This window comes from Equus quagga, chromosome 1 (assembly GCF_021613505.1).
Source record: "Equus quagga isolate Etosha38 chromosome 1, UCLA_HA_Equagga_1.0, whole genome shotgun sequence".
Classification (NCBI taxonomy): domain Eukaryota; kingdom Metazoa; phylum Chordata; class Mammalia; order Perissodactyla; family Equidae; genus Equus; species Equus quagga.
In genome coordinates, this window is record NC_060267.1 from 138,327,528 (window position 1) to 138,340,423 (window position 12,896).

The following is a 12,896-nucleotide window of genomic DNA, read 5'->3' on the forward strand; positions in this document are numbered from 1 at the left end:
TTGGGCCCCCAATCTGTCACTGCATAACTTTTTCCCAACTCTACTGGTCAAAGGTTCTATTCAAATTCAAGGTGAGGGGATCATAGACCACACCTCTAGATGGAAGACATGCCACCTTAACCCACCGCAGTCTGCCCTCTGTCACAAATTACATACATTTCTGCCGCTTGCAAAATAAACATCCCTTTCAGCTAAGGCTGAAGGTGCAAGATCTTAGCTAAATCAGGTCCAGGTACAGGTGAAGCTCCTTAGGAGTGGTTATTCGAGTACAACTCCTTGCATCGGTCTTCTCAATTTGAAGAATCTGTGGACTAATGTAACAGTGGTGAGACACGTGAAGGGTAACTACTCACATTCAGAAAGTGTGAAAAGGGGAGGCACAGAGCCCTCGTGATTCATAGCAATTTTGAAATCTAGCCAGGCACACATTTCCACTTTCTTGATCAGGGCCCAGTCCTACCTCCTGAGAATTATTCTCTATAGCTTTTGACTTGACCCAACCCTCTGGGCTGTTTTGCCTTCTTAGTCTTCCTTTCTCATTAATAAATTAGCCCAGTTTTGCTGAGTGGCATTCTTGGTCTGCTTTCTATTTGTTTGTCGTAGGCTTCTTTTTCAGTTTATATCGTCTCTCTCCACATCGATCCAAGGTGGTATAATTTCTTTTAAATTTTGTGGGATTTCTTTGTGTAAATATAATTCCCATTAGGCAAAAGCTACACCTTTAGTTAAAATACTGTGAAAGAACAAAGCCCTTAAGATTTTTAGAAGCCTTTTTGTCTAGTTAAAAGGATCTAAGAGATTTCTAACTCCAGGAATAGTGATGTGAAGAGATTAAGGGCCATAGAGGCAACATAAAAACCATTTACAACCAGAGTAAATAAATTATCAGAAACAAATATTTCAGGGCACGGATATCAACCAGGCAGACAACAAAAGGAGAATCAGTTGTTCTTCAGAAGCAGTAGAACTTTAGCTCAGAAATTGTGAAAAAAGTTCAGGTGTTCCAACTGAAAAAAAGAAATTTGGCTGACTGAAAACTTTCCAAATGTGATGGAAAACATTAACTTATAGATCCAAGAAGATGAAGAAACAATATCGGAGACATGCTCTTAAAGATACTAAGAGGCCTTCCTGTATAGTAGAGAGGATGTAAGAGGCATCCCCTTAAGATTCTTCGAAACCCCACTGTGCACTCACTTCTCAAGCTCTTACAGGCACGCTTTGAGCTATTTCCTCTGAGGCTGTGCTTTACTGGGAGTGTTCTGGATTTGATCTTTGCCCTCAAGCCATTTCCTAGTTTCAGACTCTTACTAGGAGTAACCAGAGATAAGAAACAGGTTTTTTTTTTTTTAAGATTTTATTTTTCCTTTTTCACCCCAAAGCTCCCCGGTACATAGTTGCATATTTTTAGTGGTGGGTCCTTCTAGTTGTGGCATGTGGGACGTCGCCTCAGCATGGCCTGATAAGCAATGCCATGTCTGCGCCCAGCATCCGAACCGGTGAAACCCTGGACTGCTGAAGCAGAGTGCGCGGACTTAACCACTCGGCCCCGTGGCCAGCCCCAAGAAAGAGTTTTATTTTCAAACCCTGCTCTGTTTCTTCTAAATTGTCTAGGAGATTTCTAACTCCAATAACAATTCTCTGAAAACTGAATAGTTGTTTCTTTGGTTCCTTTCTCCTCTAGCTGCTTATAATAAAAGACAAAAAGAATGTTTACATTTTGCCTAGAAATCACTCCAGCCAGATCTACAGGTCATTAATTATTCTTTTTATTTCCCACATCACTAGAGGTGACAGTGTTTCCAAACTTTGTGCTACTATATAATAAAAATCTGCTTATCTCCAACCTCCATTAATGTTTCCCTTTCTGTCTTTGAAGCTCTCACTAATGGTTTCTTGAGACCTTTTTAGCTTGTACTCCACTACATGATCCCAAAGCCAAAGTCACATTTTAGGTTTTTGTTAAAATAGCACCCCATTTCCAAATACCAAATTCTTTTCCGATAGCAAAGCTTAGTGGTTTGAAAAACAACCATTTTATCATATCTCATGATTTTGTGAAATTTGAACACCAAACACTTGGGTAATTCTGCTCCATGTGGTATCAGTTGAGTCATTTCGTGGTATTCACCTAACAGGTAGGTTCAAGTCCTAGGTCTTGGCAGGGCTAGCTGGGTCCTTCCTCTCATGTCATCTTGGGGGCTCTCCCTGTGGTCTCTCTAGCCAGGTGCTCATACTTCTTACATGGTAGCTTGGGACTCCCAGAAAGAACGTTTCAAGAGACAGGACGTGAAGTTCCCAGGCTGGGAACCGGAAAATGGCTCCAGTATTTTCTGTTGGTCAAGGTAGTCAGAGGGCCTTCCTGATTCAGCAGGAGGGATCATAGACCCTACCTCTAAATGGAAGGCCAGTGAGTTTGTGGCCATCTTTAATGTATCATAAGTCCTTTTTAAGAATTACCCAGGAAAGTAGCCACTAAAATATCAGTAGTTCTTAATAGGCATGGGAGATAATTAACAGGCCTTTGGATTTGGAATTTAAAATTTTAGTTCTAGGTGTGCCATTAAAGTAACTTTTCTGAACCTGTATCATTTGTTTGAATCAGAAGTCCTTTCTTATTTGCGTTTCTTACAAGATTATTTTAAGAATTAGTTAAACTAATTTATAAAAAAGCATTCTAGAGCCAGCTCTGATGGCCTAGTGGTTAAAGTTCGGTGCTCTCACTGCTTTGGCAGCCCGAGTTCGCTTCCCACTTGCAGAACCACACTTACCATACTGTGGTGGCGGCTCACATAGAAGAACTAGAACAACTTACAACTGGAATATACAGCCATGCACTGGGCTCTGGGGACGGGGAGGGAAAAAAAGCAATCTGTAGGCTGAAAAGTGCCATACTTTGATTATTCTTTAGACCAGAATTTGAGTGCCCATTATGTGCCAGACACTACTAGAATGCTAGGTTTATTTGATGCCTAAAGTAGATGTGGAGAGTCCCTGCTTAGGAACTTACAGTCGTCCTGTTAACCTTGAACCTCACAGTCATTTGAGTTGAGACAATAAGACTGTACATTTAGTTGTGAAAGAAAAGGAAAAAACTAAAGAAATATGTATAAAATGCTGGAAATGGAACCTTGAGGAGTGAATCTATTAGGTGACATCTAATTATGGATTTTATGCTATTTTAAAATTTCTTGGAATGAAACTTTTTTTCCTCTCATGCATATATACACACAACACATAAATTTATTCTGCTTTCCCACATTTGATTTTCACACAAATTATGTTTATAAATGGATTACTGCCTGAATAGATACTTTAAGCCCTAACAATAAAGATGTTTCGTGTGTATGTTTCGTGTGTAATATCACAGAATGATTTTAGAGATTTTTGAACTCCTTCCTCTTGTAGATGTAGAAACAGACCCAAAGAAGTTAACAACACACTTTAAAGTTATTCGCAGAACGAAGACCAAAACGCAGATGTCCAAACTTAGAGTCTGGTGGTCCCAACCAACCCAGAACGATAAACTGGTAAAATTCTCCATTACAGTGAGAATGTTTTCAGACATTTTTACGATTAAAAACCCAACAGCTAGCTCAAAAAAAAAACCCACTCATCTATTTTTTTTTAACACCTTCAATATACCAATTGTGGTTTAATTTTCTGATTTTTAAGAACAAAAAAATAAAGAACAGTGGGGGCCGTCCTGGTTGCATAGCAGTTAAGTTTGCACGCTCTGCTTTGGCAGCCCGGGGTTCGCCGGTTCGGATCCTAGGCACTAAGCTAGCACCGCTTATTAAGCCATGCTGTGGCAAGTGTCCCACATATAAATTAGAGGAAGATGGGCATGGATGTTAGCTCAGGGCCAGTTTTCCTCAGCAAAAAGAGGAGGATTGGCAGCATATGTTAGCTCAGGGCTAAGCTTCCTCAAAAGAAAAGAACAGAAAAAGGAAGGAAGCATTTGTTCAATACTCTTAACTCCTTCCTGTGTCTCAGTGTGTCACCTTGCTTGGTACCCAGTTTTGTTCCTATGCTCTCATCAAAACTGAGTTCAATTCCCAGTTCACATAACTGCGACCCTTAGCAAGATGTTTAACTTCTCTAAGCTTCAGTTTCATTCTGCATAAAATGGAGATAATACATTTCTTGGTAGGTAATTATTAGAAGTAAAAGAAATAGGGGCTGGCCCCATGGCTCAGTGTTAAGTTCATGTGCTCCACTTCGGTGGCCCAGGGGTTCACCTGTTCAGATCCTGGGTATGGACATGGCACCACTCATCAGGCCATGCTGAGGTGGTGTCCCACATGCCACAGCTAGAAGGACCCACAACTAAGAATACACAACTATGTACTGGGGGGATTTGGGGAGAAAAGGCAGAAACAAAAAAAAAGGATTGCAACAGTTGTTAGCTCAGGTGCCAATCTTTAAAAAAAAGAAGTAAAAGAAATAGCATGAAAATACCTACTATGGTGTCTTTAAGGATACAAGTACTTAATAAATCTAATATTTCCCCCTAGTCCTTAATGCATTCCAAAAGTTAACTGTCATTTTTGCCACCTGAGACTTTTTCTCTTAAAGTGAACATGAGTAGCAGCTGGATCCGTTAACTACTTCTGTCCCGTGCTTGGTAACCTTTATCTCATCACTTCAGTCCCCTGTGAAGGCTTCGTAATTTCCTTCAGAATCTGCTTCTGAGGCCTTTTGACTTATGCTGGATTGACTTGATATGTGTATGACACCAAATCCATAAATTAGCAAAATTTCTTAGAGTCTTGGTAGCAGAAAGGATGCTGTTCTATGAAAGAAATTACTTTCTTGCAGATCAGAAAAACTCTCTTATGAATAACAGTATGAATAATCGTTGAAGTTAAGTCAACAAAAAGGAGGTTCTTCCTCTGGACCTAGAAATACAGGAGATAGAGAAATAGCACGTTAACATATCCATTAAGATTCAACCACCAAAATTCAGAAAGTGAGACAGTACACAGGACCAGGCCACTTCTTTCAAAGAAAGCTACTCTTTTTCTCCTCTTAGAAACAAGGGTTCCAAGATGGAGGAAGATGAGAGGATGCAGTCCTTTAGTTTTAATAATTGTATAAAGAAAATCAGAGCTTATATTTAAATAAACATTATTATTATTAAGACTTGAAATATGAAAGAGCCAAATTCAGTGTGCAACATTAGTTTTTTTCTCCTGTTTTCACTCAAAACCAGATGTTATTAACCATGTCAGGGAACAGTTCTTATACTTCAGATGGGTAATTTTGATACCTATAAAAAGTTTTTTTAAACTGGACATCAGGCTGTATAATTGTATAAATCTTTAATAATAATCAAACTGCTGTAAAATTTAGAGATTCGAGTTTTGATTTATATTTTCTTTTCTTGAATTTTTTGCTCAATTTCTTTCTTTAGTTTGAAAGCCACAGTTTGTTGACAGTAGTCTCATTCTTCACTCCAAAGTGCCCACGTTCACTTCTAGAGATTTCTAGTGGTTTTTCTAACCTCGGACACAGGTGAATTCCAGGCTTTTCATAAAGGCTGCCTCTTCTCCTCTTTCTCTAAAATTATTTCCTCTTTCTCTAAAATTGCCAAGCAGATGTAAATTGGAGGCTTCCCCTGGCCTTGGCCCTGGAGGGGTGAAAGTCAAGTGAGTGGATAAAATACAATGGAGTAAATACTGTCATTGAGGCTCTGGGAGCCATGATGCAGGGAAGCTACCCAGAGGAAGGGATGCCTAATGCTAAGTCTTACAAGGCAGGTTGGAAGTGGTCCAGTGCAGGCAGAGGGTCTTCCAACAAATGGGCTACCAGGGCATCAGCAGTGTTACAGCTCACAAGTATCAGGCACCTGCCTTGTTCCAGACACTCTTCCAAGTGCATAGTGTGTGCCCTCACAACTACCTTGATGTGGGGACAATTATTTTCCAGTTTCACAGGAAACAGTCATATAAAGGCAAGGTGACTTCTAGGCCGTGTTCTACAGGCAGTAAGCAGTCTGGCCTCCCTTCCTCCCGTTTCTGTTAACCTCTGTGCAACGTAGCTTAACAAGAGAGAAGTAATTCATAGGGCTGGAGGGCCAGAAAACTCTTAGTGTCAAAGGAGACAAGATGAGTACATATAAAATTATCAAAGAACATTTGAAGACATATCTAATTAAGGGCTAAAGCTGGTCCAATGTAAATTCTCAGCGTAATCAAACCACCCTTAATACATGAGGTAGTAAAATAACATTTACCTAAACAGCCACGAATTCAGTATCTCTTCTACCTCACACCTTAGGTGTCGCATTTTAAAGTCTTCAAACCAGGATTTTAATCCCTTTCCTACCATATGATAGTTGTATTGCCTTGGACAGGTTTTTCTTCTTCTTCTCATTTTATTTTGAAATAACTATGGATTCATAGAAGTGGCAAAAAATTACAGAGCAGTCCTGTATACTAGTCACCAGTTTCCTCCGGCGCTAACATCTTATTTTTAATGAATCTGGTGTTTTTTATTCTGTTTTTTCCTCTGTGATCTTATTAATTATAAATACTTTTGTTAGTCTTTTAGTGTTTTTCCTAATGATTACATGATGCATTCTGGAATTATTGCAATTTAATCCAAACTGATTTTACCACTTCTTCAGTTACGCTAGAACCTTAGTTTACTTTTCCCTGTCCACTGCTTCTCAGTTCTTTTCTCCATTTCAGTGTTTTAGTGTTTTCTTTAATGGAATGGATTGTTTTCCTCCTGTTTAGGAGAACTCCCTTTAGAATATTTTTCATTGCAGGCCTGCTAGCAATGGCTTCTGTTTTGTTTCTCTTAAAAGGCCTTGATTTCACCTTCATTTTTAAAGTGTATTTTCAGTGGGTATAGAATTCAAAGTTATCACTTATTTTCTTTCAACACTTTTAAAAATGTCATTCCGTTGTCTATTGTGACTGTGGATAAGCCCCCTTAAGCCTTATTGTTGTTACTGTTGGAGGTAATTGAAGGTAATGTGCTTTTTCCCCCCCTGGATACTTTTAAGATTGTCTTGGTTTTTTGTACTCTGTGTTGTACTTTGGTGTGATTTTTGTTGTATTTTCTGTCCTTGGCATTTGCTAAACTTCTTAAATCTCTCAGTTGAGTTGTTTCATCTGTTTGAGGAAATTCTTGCCCATTATCTCTTTAAATATTGCTTCCGGGGCCGGCCCAGTGGCGCAACAGTTAAGTGTGCACGTTCTGCTTCAGCGGCCTGGGGTTCGCCGTTTCGGATCCTGGGTGTGGACATGGCACCGCTTGGCAAGCCATGCTGTGGCAGGTGTCCCACATATAAAGTAGAGAAAGATGGGCATGGATGTTAGCTCACGGCCAGTCTTCCTCAGAAAAAAGAGGAGGATTGGCAGATGTTAGCTCAAGGCTAATCTTCCTCAGGAAAAAAAAAAAAGAAAAATATTGCTTCCACCTCATTCTCCATCCTCTCCTGTGATTCGATCTACATAAATTTTTAGTGTTACTTTTTGCCCATGTCCCACATCTCTGATATGCTTGGTTATAGTTTTCTTTTTCTTTCTTTTTTTAAAGGTTGGCACCTGAGCTAGCATCTGATGCCAATCTTCTTTTCTTCTTCTTCTTCTCCCCAAAGCTCCCCAGTACATAGTTGTATGTTCTAGTTGTAAGTCCTTCCAGCTGTGGCATGTGGGATGCTGCCTCAGCATGGCTTGATGAGCAGTGCCATGTCCGCGCCCAGGATCTGAACCAGCAAAACCCTTGGCTGCCAAAGTGGGGTGTGCAAACTTAACCGCTCAGCCATAGAGCTGGCACCTTGGTTATAGTTTTCTTTTTCATTGTTTTTCTCTCTGCTGCAGTCTGTTTTTTGTTGATCTGTCTTTCACTTCAGTAGTGAAGTTTTCTGCTTTTAAACCTAATTGTTGAGTTATTAATTTCAGTTGTTAGTTTTTTAGTCGTATTTTCAATCTGATGTGCCAGTATTCATTATTTTTTTATATATATATGCAAATTCTAAATCTCTGTTGAAATTCTCTTTTCATCCATACCTTCCTGCATTTTCTTGAACATAGTGTATATACTTATTTTAAAGTCCTTGCCTGCTATGTGCAGTGTCTGTACCATCTATGGATCTGCTTTATTGATTGAATGCCAGATGTGTATAAAAATTTAGATGCTCCAGGTGATGATGTATTCTACATACAATTCAGCCTTCCTCTGTGGTGTTACTAGAATTGAGAAGGGGAGAACTGAGTTGAAGGAAGATGACAGTTCGGTCATTGTCTTTCTGGACTGCCCCTGTTCCTTGGGTGTGACTTTTCAAAACCTTTGATTGAGATTTTTGAGGCAATGTTTATCACCTTAAAAAGGAGTTTGCAGGAATTTCTTTTCTTCCTTAACTTAACTCCTTAGCTTCTCATCCTCTGCGTCTTCAGCCTTTGCCAAGTGTCTTGAGATGGTGACCAACTTGTGTTAGAAGTCCTTCAGGTCTCTACCAGTATCACTTCATCCCTAGGCGTGAGTTAGAAGAGTTCTTTATATAGTCTGGATACATGTCTCTCATCACACTATGATTTGCAAATATTTTCTCACAGTCTGAGTTGTGCTTTCACATTCTTAATGGTGTCCTTTTAAGCAGAGATGTTTTCAATTTTAATGAAGTCCAATTTACCAGTCTCCTCTTACCAGTTGTGCTTTGTTGTTATATCTAAGAAATCTTTCCCTTAACCCAAGATCATTTAGATTTACTCCTGTTTTTCTTCTAAGAATTTTTTATGTATGATGTGAGGTAGAGTCCAAATTAATTGTTTTACCTTTGGATACCCAGTTTTCCCAGCACCATCTGTTGACCACCCACTGCTCCCTTTTAAACTTTATTATGGAACTGTTGGAATATATACAGAAGTAGACAAAATAGTATAATGACTTTCTGTACCCATCAGCCAGCTTTGGTTATGAGCATCTTGCCATCTTATTTCATTTGTCCCTGTTTGCTTTTGGCCTCTTGATGGCCCCTGTGAACTTAGGCCTTCTTTCTTAGGTTGAGTCTATGACTTCTGGATCTCATGTCTTTGTCTTTTTCTGGTTTTGCAGTAAGTTACTGGAGCACATCTTTTAATAGCGTGTGTAAGAAGTAAACTTTTTTGAGTCCTTGATTTCAGAAATGTCTGTCTTCTGTACTCACAGTTAATTGATGTAAGTTGCTGTACTTGAAACTTTAGGTTAAAATTCATCATCCCTTACAATTTGGAAGGCGTTTTACCGTTGTCTTCAGTAGTGAAGTTTTGCTTTTGAGAAGTCTGATCCACATTCTGAATTTTTGTTTGTAACCTCTTTTTTTATTGGTTTACCTTTCTGGAAACTTTTAGGATTTTCACTCTGTCTTGTGTTCTTAAATTTCCATAATTGTTTCTTGCTGTGGATCCTTTTTTAATGTTAATTTTCTTCTTACTTGGTGATTCCTTTCTGTTTGAAAACTTGTGATCTTCAGCTGTGAGAGGAAATATTTTGGCATATTTATTTGATAATATTTGAGGATGTCCCCCAAGTTCCTGCATAAATCTCAAGAAAATAGAACCAAAGCCAGCAGAGTTCTAGAAGTCACAGTCTCATAAAAATAGGCGTAGAAATTGATAACATTAGTCTTCTGCAAAGGCAGGGGCTAGGTGACACAAGTGAGAGAGAGACTTAGTTTTTATTTGACACGTCCTTGTAGACTTTGAATTTTATATCATGTGCATAAATTTCTTAATCAGAAATACAAATTGCATAACTCTTAAGCAGGGTTAAAATCTTGTAATCTTTATTTAAACTTCTGGTGTTATTGATGTAGCTCAGTGTAGCTTAGGGAGGCAGACATGATCATTAATAGTTGTAGACTTATTCATAAACCTGCTCATCGTCACCTTTAGCTTACACGTCTGAATCTTCCCGCAGATGGATCTCCACAGGTAGAAAACTACATTTCTCTTTTTCACCTATGAAAAAGTGAAAAGGAAGGCTCTCATTTAAGTGTAGTCTATCAATTTAGCTCCCAGAAGCCTATATTAAACTCCTAATGCATATTAGCTCCTTCTAGATTCTGTAAGACTGATAAGAAAGCCACTGCATGTTATTTCTCAAAACCTTGTGTAGAAGCAAGATAAGCACATAAATTCAGCAGATAGAATAAAAGTGAATGCAAAGTGGTGTTGGGAGTTCGTTGGTGTAAGCTCTCAGGTACTGTCTGGAGAAGGTGGCATTGATCCCATGCAGATAGTCAGGCCCTTGGCCAAATATGGGGTCCTCCTCCTCTCTGAGTGATGTTGCCTCTTCCTCTGTGTGCTGCTGAGTTGACCAGAGCATGAGTAGGAGTCATCATCAGTCGTGTTGCAGGGAAGTGGCACATTCTTCCAGAGTAACTAACTGTCTTGTACCATTTGTTTTTCTTGCTCTGGACCATATCCTCTAAACTAGGGGTGGAATATTGTTCACCCCTCCTCTCCATATACAGTTCCGCTCAACAGAGAGAAGGCAGAGGCTTTGCATCTGAGTGTGGGGTGCTGAGAGAGACCACTGTTTGTTTGCCTGGCCCTGGACACTTCAGAAGGCAGGAAGGATAGTGAGGGGAAGGACAGAGAACTGGGGTGAGGGTATGGGGCAAAGGGATGGTAGATGGGGAGGTATCATCCAGACCACCCGTGTCCTTCTCTTTGCCTATCAGGACCTTGTTTCAGCCTCTCCTTTGATGGGCTCTTTGAAAGGAGTAGTTTACCATGGGAGGAATTTCCTTTAATCTTTAAAAGAGAGTTGATTTATATCTGTAAGTACCAGAAATTCAGGGACAGTTGTTATTTTAAATTGAAATAAATGTTTGGTAGAAACATAGAAAGGAGACATCTAGGGCACCATTCTTAATTACATAATCCCTACTTTGAGTAGCAATTGCAGCATTTTGTTTCTGTTTTTTAAGTAAATGTTTACCTAAATAACTTGAATGGTCTTTTACGTTTAGCACCTGGCTGCTGTGGAGGAAAGGAAGATCAAGTCTCTGGTAGCTCTCCTGGTTGAGACACAGATGAAGAAGCTAGAGATCAAACTGCGACATTTTGAGGAGCTGGAGACTATCATGGACAGAGAGAAAGAGGCTGTAAGTAAGGGGAGTTTCATAGTGGCTTTTTGACAAAGTCTGACCACCTTTCATAAAATACAAGTTAGATAAAATAAATGGTAGCCTAATTTGTTGGTCTCTGTAACCATCTTCTGTCCTTTTTTCTGTGTTTGCTTTGCCCTTTCAAAAGGGTTATTAGCTAGTGATGATAAATAAAAGGAACTCGGTTCACCTTCATAAACTTGTTGTCTAAACCTCAGCTTCTTATACCTCTCAGCTTTCCAGATGCATGATGTTATCAAATTCTCCCTTCTACAAAAGTTGGATCTTAGACTTATTTTATTACCTACTTGTTACCAATTAAGTAGAATCCATATAGATCCATTATCTGATTGGAGAACTTTCTTGGTTTCCTGTCGTCTTCAGCGGTAAATATCAGAAAGTAAGAATTGATCTCATTGTGAGTTAGGAGACTCATTTCTGTGTTCTGTGTTAGCCAGTCTGTCCTCAGAGCTGCTCTTGGGCTCTCACTCTTCCTTCCCTCTCCTGTGTAGTGAAGGGCAGGGGGAGCTAGGCCTGTGCAGAAAGCTCCTAAGCAGGAATTTCTGGGGCAGATGCTTTTGGTAGAAGGATATGGCCCAAACAGGACCAAAAGAATTAAGAAAATGCAAAGAATGAGAAAAGAAGCCACATAAAGTAGGAAACATAGAAGCAGGGGAACATTTGGTTATCTCAAGGGAATTTTTGGAGAATCCAAGATTAAGCTCTTTGGAGAAATTTTTTTTTAATGAGTTGACTAGGAAAGGAATTGATGTCTTTCTAAACAGTCGGCTGAATTTGAGGAATTAGTTGGGACTTTTTCCCTCTGATTATTTTCAATTTTTTATCTGTGTACGAGATACTGATATCTCTAAATGGTAGAACCTTAAGGTTGAATCGTCCCGAAAGAGTTTTAATTTTAAGGATCTGTTTGCATTTGTTAAGCTATTTCTTAGTGGTCAATCCAAGCAAGTCCTCTGACAGATCTTCATAATGAGTAGCCCGGTAACTATCACAATAGCCCATTTCCATTTTCTCTGCAGACTGGCTCTGCCACTTACATGGGCATCCTGTCCCCATGAGGAAGGAGAGGCTGCTTCAGTAACTCTCCTGCCCACATCCATCCCCAGTTCCCTGGCCCTGTAAGCATTTCTTGTATCCCTGGCCCTCTCCTGCCCAGGAGCTGTTGGCTACCCCAGTCTCATCTCTGCACCAGCCACACCACACCACAGGCAGGCTTCCCCCATGGCCTTGTTCTCTGTGCCACCTGTGTGCGTCCTGCTCCTCTGCCAACAAGGCCCTTTTCCCCCCTCTTTGCCCACTTCCTGTGTCCCTCAGCCCTGCTCCTGTGGGTGATGTGCCCTCCCATTTTGCTGTTATGGCAGCCTAACAGAGCACTTATATTGTCTTTGCTAACGTACCAGAGTGTATATTCTTCGAGGTCAGAATCAATCAGTGTCTTTATTATTACACAACTGGCACATCATAGGCCCTTGTTTAAGTGTCTGCTGAATGAATGTATGCCAGCATGAGTGTCAGAAAGCTGGAAAAGTGGAAAGAAAGTCCACCCTTGGGGGACTCAGTTTAGTTTAATGGGGAAAGCAGTCAAGAAAACAAATGACATAGTGTGTTCAGTGCTCGTATGGGAACAGAGAGGAGGAATACCTGGAAGATGGGCAGAGGGAGAAGGCGTTGGAGGGTATTCCTAGACAGGAGCTGGAGCTTGGAGGGATGAGTGTTTGTGTTTATCTTACCCTAATGAGCTGCCCTTTTGTCATTTTACAGATTTTCC

The 12,896-nt window shown here is 40.0% G+C and overlaps 1 protein-coding gene across 1 annotated transcript in view; it reads left to right on the forward strand.

The window, feature by feature from the left end:
* SMARCC1 (SWI/SNF related, matrix associated, actin dependent regulator of chromatin subfamily c member 1) overlaps positions 1-12,896 on the forward strand; it is a 169,739-nt gene that overhangs the window by 134,918 nt on the left and 21,925 nt on the right. Inside the window, exon 25 of the mRNA XM_046661790.1 lies at positions 10,970-11,104. Coding sequence (XP_046517746.1) covers positions 10,970-11,104 — 135 coding nt within the window. The remainder of the gene's footprint in view (positions 1-10,969; positions 11,105-12,896) is intronic.